Source organism: Cataglyphis hispanica, chromosome 12 (genome assembly GCF_021464435.1).
Source record: "Cataglyphis hispanica isolate Lineage 1 chromosome 12, ULB_Chis1_1.0, whole genome shotgun sequence".
Lineage (NCBI taxonomy): Eukaryota > Metazoa > Arthropoda > Insecta > Hymenoptera > Formicidae > Cataglyphis > Cataglyphis hispanica.
The window spans coordinates 2100674-2108268 of NC_065965.1; the positions used below are offsets into that span (position 1 = coordinate 2100674).

The 7595-nt window shown below is 29.7% G+C and overlaps 2 protein-coding genes across 3 annotated transcripts; one reads left to right on the plus strand and one right to left on the minus strand.

The window, feature by feature from the left end:
• The first annotated feature begins 156 nt into the window (after window positions 1-156).
• LOC126853570 (protoporphyrinogen oxidase) lies at window positions 157-2408 on the plus strand. Its single transcript, XM_050599418.1, has 2 exons — window positions 157-1611; window positions 1818-2408. The coding sequence occupies exons 1-2, from the start codon at window positions 493-495 to the stop codon at window positions 2139-2141; spliced, it is 1443 nt and encodes a 480-aa protein (XP_050455375.1). The 5' UTR covers window positions 157-492; the 3' UTR covers window positions 2142-2408.
• On the minus strand, window positions 1958-4303 carry LOC126853572 (transcription initiation factor TFIID subunit 13). 2 transcript variants are annotated; one of them, XM_050599422.1, is made up of 4 exons: window positions 3977-4288; window positions 3535-3772; window positions 3184-3285; window positions 1958-2102 (listed from the first exon to the last, which is right to left on the minus strand). In XM_050599422.1, exons 1-4 carry the CDS (start codon window positions 4001-4003, stop codon window positions 2098-2100), a joined length of 372 nt encoding a protein of 123 aa, XP_050455379.1. In that variant the 5' UTR covers window positions 4004-4288; the 3' UTR covers window positions 1958-2097. The 2 variants fall into 2 exon arrangements, with proteins under 2 accessions (XP_050455379.1, XP_050455378.1); XM_050599421.1 differs by lacking the exon at window positions 1958-2102 and having other exon boundaries at window positions 2622-3285; window positions 3977-4091; window positions 4193-4303.
• Between the last annotated feature and the right edge of the window lie 3292 nt (window positions 4304-7595).

The window sequence follows — 7595 nt, forward strand, 5'->3', positions numbered from 1 at the left end:
AAAAATTTTAGTTCCTTTTGTTCTGATTAGTCAATCTTTAATGCGTGTTTCGCTTGCGTCTCCCAACCGTTTCTTGCTCCCATGACTCCCATAATTCCTATATTGGCAACTAATGTTCCGTCTATGTATTTTATATGTCTATGCTCACAGTAGATAACCTACAAATTATTTTCAATATTATCGTTTTTCTGACTTCTTTTGAATAATGTTTATATAAAAAAAAAAGAATTAAAAAATGCAGTCTAAATAATGTTAAAGTATTTAAATACTATTAGGCATTATATATCTCCATAAATTATTTTATAAATAATTTAACACATATATTTACAATTCATTCATAAATAAAATTCTTTTTATATGATATATAATAATAATAAAGATATTATAGATTTTTAATACATAAAATGATATATATTTAATCAAGAGTGCATTTAATTGCACAATATATTGTGCTAATATTGTATAGGTATAATCATTTTAACTAATATTAAAATGATAATATTAGGAGGTGGTATATCAGGTCTATCAGCAGCTTATTATGCCGCTAATAATGCAAAAAATTCAACTGTCATTTTATTGGAAGCGTCCAGTCGCGTGGGTGGATGGATACGAAGTAGAAAATCACCAACTGGAGCAATATTTGAACAAGGACCGAGAACTGTTAAACCAGTTGGATTAGCTGGAAAAAATACCCTTAACTTGGTGGAGGATCTTCAATTGAATAACAAATTAATTCATATCGGACCAAGTCATCCCGCGACGCGGAATAGATTGATCTACGCAAATGAAACATTGCATCTCTTACCATCTTCGTTGAAGGGTATCTTTAAAACGATTTCATTGTTAGATCGTCCCCTAATAAATTGTCTATGGACCGACTTGACGGCTCCAAAGATATCCAAAGAAGACGAGAGCATCTATAATTTCGTTCAAAGAAGATTAGGTCAAGACATTGCGGATAATCTCATCAGTCCTCTAATTTGTGGAATATGTGCGGGAGATGCGCGAAAAATTAGTGTTAATTTTTTGTTCAAATCTCTATTCGAAGCGGAACAGAAATATGGTTCTATAGTAAAAGGTGTATTGGCAAATCGACTAAAAAACATTTTTGTAAAACCGAAAAATGACGTAATAAAAGAAAATAATGCAGAGAGTGAGTCTACAAATTTAAATCTGACTTTAGCAGATAGAGCTCTAAAGGAACGTTGGGCATTATGGGGTCTGGAAGGAGGACTCGAACAATTACCTCAGGCATTGGCCAATAATTTGAGAAAGCGAGGAGTAAAGATACAAACTGAGGCAAAATGTGAAAAACTTACATTTAAATCAAATCACATAGAACTATTAATTAACGGCAATATTCAAAAATGTTCGCGCGTTATTTCTAGTTTACCCGCGAGAAACTTGGCTGAACTAGTGCAGGAACAACATCCCACACTGTCTGCAGAATTAGAAGCGATACCTACTGTAACAGTAGGAGTAGTTAATGTTGAATTTCAGAAGGACATAGTGCCATTACAGGCATTTGGCTTTCTTGTACCACCGAAAGAGAATCTTCCTCTGCTAGGTGTAATCTTTGATTCCTGTGTTTTCCCTCAAAAGTCTTCTTCAGTATGTATACTTCTAGTATCTATAGTTTGAAATTTTATTTCTCCTCAGGACGTTAGATCTTTATTTGATTAATGCATAGCAATCCAGTTTTCACGTAGTTTCTTCCATAATTTTTATTTTTATATATACAAAATTGAGAATATTAAATTAAATACATCATCGTGTCCAACATTTTATATATATAGGAATTTTGCAACATGGTTTAGGTGCTGACAGTCATGATGGGCGGTGCTTGGTTCGAAAAATATTTCGGCCCGAATCCATCAGAAGAACATCTGTTAACAACGGCGATTCATCATACGAAAAATATCTTACATATCGAGGAGGAACCAGTCGCACATAACATTGCCGTTCTGAAGGACTGTATTCCACAGCACGTCGTGGGTCATACGCAACGTATAAAACGCATCCACAATTATATTTCAGCGCATCATATTCCCCTGGGACTGTGCGGTTCTTCTTACCAAGGTGTAGGACTCAATGACGTTATTCTGTCAGCAAAACAGGCTGTTTGTGACATTGTACAATAACTATAGATTGCTCGAGAAATGTAAAACTGCGAGAAGGGCATCACATAAAAGACGAACAAACTACATGCAAACACTGCACATGCTGAATTGTAACAATCATAAACCATGCAAAAAAAAACAGTTTTGCCAACCTGTATTATAACAATGATATAACTAAAAGAAAATGCAATAATTGCTGAATGAATTATAATATAAATTACAAAAATTATAAATTATAAGATTTGAATTGTAATATATAACAAAATATATGAACCATATAAAGCTTAATTTTCTATAAATTTAAGTAATAATAATAAATTATTATATTTTAGTATATAAAACCACGTATCAAAATGGAATAGCAAAATATAGTTTGTATGGAATTGTATTAAATGTAAAATATAATTAGCATTTGCATAAAATATATATAATATATTACTTTATTAAGTTCATTAATACATAAAATAAAAAGTGTATATATATATATATATATATATATGTATATGTATGTATGTATGTATGTATATAAAGATCTACTAAGAGCTAATCAGAAAAATTTGTTTTCTTTTAGTTCTCCATATATATATATATATATATTTTTTTTTTTCTGCAAAATGTCACATGTGATATTCTTATTAAATAATATATTTTGTAATAGAGTGCAAAATTATATATCAAACTTAACATTTTATATATTTATTGAAAACAAATTTACTGCAAATTTGTGTACTTCTTTGTATTTAAAAATATAAAAAGATCTTTATCAAATATCCAGATCAAAAGAGTAAATAAATTTTTACTTGCAAGCATAATATTATTGCAAAGTAAAGCAACATTTGCTCAGTAATAAATTTAACTAACTAAAAACATTATTTTTATCTTAATCAATATATGCAATCAATTATATACATCAAACTATATTAATATTACTTGCAAGTTGATCATGCTGACTTGAATTATTTAAATAGTTATATAAATATAATTCAAGTAGATTTATCTTTAAGTCTCTAAATGTTTTACATTCAATAATGTAACATTATAATTGTCTAATCTTTGACAGTACCTGCGTATTTAACCTCGTCAAAAGCTTTTCTTGCTTTCTTAAGTTCTTCGTTCATTGTTAGAAGATCTTTTACTCTGGCATATTTTCTGGGGTCTTTTCTTACTGCAAACATAAATAAATCAATAAATTATAAATTAAAAAATAATATATTACAGTCAGTTATCTATATTATAAAATTATCAAGATTATTAATAATTATTAATGTCCTTATTATTAACTTTTCTTAGTTTTCACTCTTATTCTTCCTCTTATTTCTTCTCTTAGTTCTCACTCTTATTTTAATGCTTGATTGTATGTGTGTGTGTATATGTATATATCCTAATCTATACATATTCTAAAAATTATACATACCTAAAAACACAATATCTTCTACTTGAACTCGCCCAGTGCGCCCTATTTCCATGGCTCGATGTGTCATCTCTGTTATAAATTCGATAACTAAATCCTCCAACAAATCCACACTTTCAGTATAAGGATTTTGATCATCGCCAAAACCATACATCATACAGCGTAGTTCTTTGGAGAAGAGACGCTTTCTCCCACCAGGTAAGGTTCCGCCGATAGGAATCTCCGCTTCTTCATCTTCAAACTATCAACATATTCAGGTTAAGAATATGAAAAATGATTACAATAAATAAAATAATCCATACAATAATTATTTATAACATTTATTATCTATGTTTATACTACAATTGTAAAAAAAAATAAATCTATTCTGAAAACATTTTCTTTTTTTTTCAGAGATAAAAGAAAAAATTCAAATTTATAAAAAAAAAATAAAAGTAAATCCAACCTGTTCATAAGTTTCTTCAGTGGACATCTTATAGTTTAGATATATATTAAATAGATTTAATTTCTTCAATCAGTCGCCTCTACAGCAAACTCGATCACAGATGGTCGCACAATCACTAATTTTAATCATTATAATATATATCAAATCATAATTGAACACAATTGTACAGAATTTATACTAAATATTCAATAGAAAAGCGTGCCAAAAGAGAGTTACCCAATTTTCAACTTTTTTTGGCAATCGCAATGCCAAACGCAAAAATAGCACTTTTCAACTTTTTCTTTCGCAGCTGACGATTGTCCAGCACCCAGCATTTGCATATCGTAGAATAGCCCTTATGGAGGATTCACACTCCGTCCGATTTCCGATGTCCAATAAGAAAGCTCGTTTTATATAAAACAAGCTCTCCTATTGGATATCGAACATCAAAAATCGGACGCAGTGAATTCATTAAGCTTCTCTCCGGCGCGAACTTCAAAAAGTAGAAGAAAAAAAATATACTATTTTCTGTTACCTTAAACCAGCAACGGAAGCTGCTCTTTTTAATATGCATGACAACATTAAATGTTTTTACAGCTTTTTTGTATTATACAACATTCAAATGAGAGTTGTAAGAAAATAAAGATAAGAAAAGCATTTTTTACTAGGATTATCTCAAATTATATTTTCCACTTGAAATCTACCAGTGTTAACATTATTTTAATATAGTGGACTTCCACACCACCTGATATGAGGTTCCACTTATGGCGCGTTAGGTTTTGTTGAAGTGGACCTTCGCCTGGAGCCCTATTATACCACTTTTATTATTTATGTCTTCTACAAACATTTAATTTTTTACATGCCTTTAGAAAAGTAAGTCCTTCGAGGCCATAATGCATATATGTTTATTACAGACATGATATTTTTTATACGTCTATTCTTTACAGGAGTGATGTTTTTTGCAGACATAATTTCTATTATAGACGTGATATTTTTTTATACACCTGTCCTTTATAAGTGTGATGTCTTTTGCGGACATAATGTCTATTATAGACATATTTTTTATACGCCTGTCTTTTGCAGATGTAATATATCTTTTGCGGACATGTCTATCACAGACATGATATATTTTTTATACGCCTGTCCATTACAGGTGTGATGTCCTTTGCGGACATAATGTCTATATATTAAAGACATATTTTTTATACGTCTATCCTTTACAGCTGTGACGTCCTTTGGATAATGTCTATTACAGACATATTTTTTATTTTTATTTTATTTACACTTGTCCTTTACAGGTGTAATATCTTTTGCAGACATGTCTATCACAGACATGATATTTTTAATATACCTGCCTTTAACAGGTATGATGTCCTTTGCGGACATAATGTCTATTACAGACATAATATTTTTTATACGCCTGTCCTTTACAAGTGTAATGTCTTTTATGGACATAAAATGTCCATTACAGACATGATATTTTTTATACGCCTGTCTTTTACAGGTGATCACAAAAAATATCATGTTTATAATAAACATTATATGTGCAGAAACAATATCACAGCTGTAAAAAACAGGCGTATAAAAAGTATCATGTCTGTAATAGACATTAGGTCCGCAAAAAACATCACACCTTAAATAAAAGCCTATATATAAAAATATCATGCCTGTAAGCCCGGATCTACAATAATAATAATGTCTAATAAGCCTCAAGTCATAAGAAATTACAATCAATTACAATCAAATATGTGAGAAAAATAATCAATTAAGAAAATAAAAAAAGCAATTATTTATTGTATTATGTGAATAATATCCTTATAGAGTGCAATTCTTTATTCTTTGAACATTATTGTATATCGTTTGATGATGAGGGACCAGCAATATTATTAACGTCTGCAGTGACGCTGCTTTTTCGTTTTTTAGGAAGACTATTATATAATTTGTCCGACGACATGAGAGACAAATGCTTTGCATCAATCTCCATGTCTAGAACAGTTTCTCTTTTCGTTTTTAATGCTGATTTGAAAACGCAAATAGCATTTACAGAGACAGATGATAGTTTATTTCGTTTCTTTGTTTTTAAATCTGTTAAAACAGAAAACATTCTTTCTGGAGCAACGTTCGAATTTGGAAGTGACCTAATTGCATTTAAAAGACATTTGAGATTGGGATATTTATCAATATTAGTGGGGTATTGGCTTAGTAAAATTTGTTTCCACATATCATCAAAATTTAATTTTAATAACTTTTTTTTTTCTGTTATTGTAAAATCTAAATGTAAAGCAAGCCATTCATTTCTTAAACCGTTTTTATCAAAAGCGCCAAGAGTTTCAGCAATAAAAAGAACATCATTGAATGATCTTTCTCTGTTAGTGTCTAATATAGCTATGTCAGATTGGAAAACTTTTAATTTTGATAAAAATTTATCATTAATCGGTAATTTTTTACTAATTTCTTTGGCGACAGTCTCGTAAAATTGCAAACAATTCTCTCGAACATTTATAACTATATCTACGTGTCCTTCTCTTATTAATTCATCGAGATAATCTTCGCATTCAAATCCTAAATAAATTTCCTCTAACGATTTTTGATACCTTTTTTCAGTAAATTTAATATTATCGCACAAATGATTTAAGAATTCTGATTTTAAAAAATGTTTAGAAACTGTGATTAAAAGTTCTATTGATTTTGGCTGTAATAAATGTATTCTAGTTTCCTCAGTTTGAAAAAATGAATTAAATGAATTTAAAAAAGGCAAAATATGCTTTAAAAATAATAAATAGGCTTTCATGTCTAATTTTTGTATCATAGATAATAAGTATGTTTCAGACTTTGTTTTTTCACTTTCATTTAGAAATTGTTTGATAATATCCCAAGATTCAAGAAGTTTCTCAATACATGAGTGGTGAGAAAGCCACTGTGTGTCAGACTTTAACATTTTTCGATTTGTTTTCTGAAAACATTCACAGGATTCTCCATAAACAGCCAAACACTTCAGATTGCTACTAATAAAATTCGCAATTTTTTTAAAAAATTCCTGGCAATAATCTGGTATTTCAGCGCATGCGACATGTGTAGCCAATGCAATGGAATGACATGGACATGCAAGTGTTATTACATTTTTACAAATTTCTTCCAACTTCTTTTTAAATGAAGAATGTTTTCCTATCATTACGGATGTATTGTCGCATGACAAGGCTATAATATTCAAAAATGGAATATTTAACTCCAACATTTCAGATTTAAATGCATGAAATAATTTTTCTGCGCTGCAATCTCTGGCATCAATATTAAATAATTTTACTAACTGCGAGCGAATATTTAATGTTTTCGGATCAACATACCGAACAAGAAACGTCATCCATTTTTCATTTAAAATATCAGACGTTTCATCAATGAAAATCGAAAATTTAGTATTTTGAATATTGCTGACCACACGATCCGTCTCAACCGGACATAACACATTTGAAATTATATTTGTACATTTTGTTCGACCCATGTTCATTTTTTTCAAGACATTATAATCTTTTCCTATTTCTTGAAAAAGAGTAAGAATTTCTTTTGCCGTTTGATGCGAAATATTTTTATCGGCAATTAACGCGGCATATCGAATTTCTGCTAATTTTTTTCGTTTTTCAAA

Bases quoted from the DNA above. Each gene is read 5' to 3' on its own strand.
- LOC126853570 (XM_050599418.1), top strand. From the start codon at position 493: ATGATAATATTAGGAGGTGGTATATCAGGTCTATCAGCAGCTTATTAT. The intron at 1,612-1,817 runs GTATGTATACTT...AACATGGTTTAG, and splicing joins TCCCTCAAAAGTCTTCTTCA to GTGCTGACAGTCATGATGGG.
- LOC126853572 (XM_050599421.1), bottom strand. From the start codon at position 4,003: ATGTCCACTGAAGAAACTTATGAACAG. The intron at 3,773-3,976 runs GTTGGATTTACT...ATATGTTGATAG, and splicing joins CTGAAGAAACTTATGAACAG to TTTGAAGATGAAGAAGCGGA. The intron at 3,286-3,534 runs GTATGTATAATT...TTATGTTTGCAG, and splicing joins AGAAGATATTGTGTTTTTAG to TAAGAAAAGACCCCAGAAAA.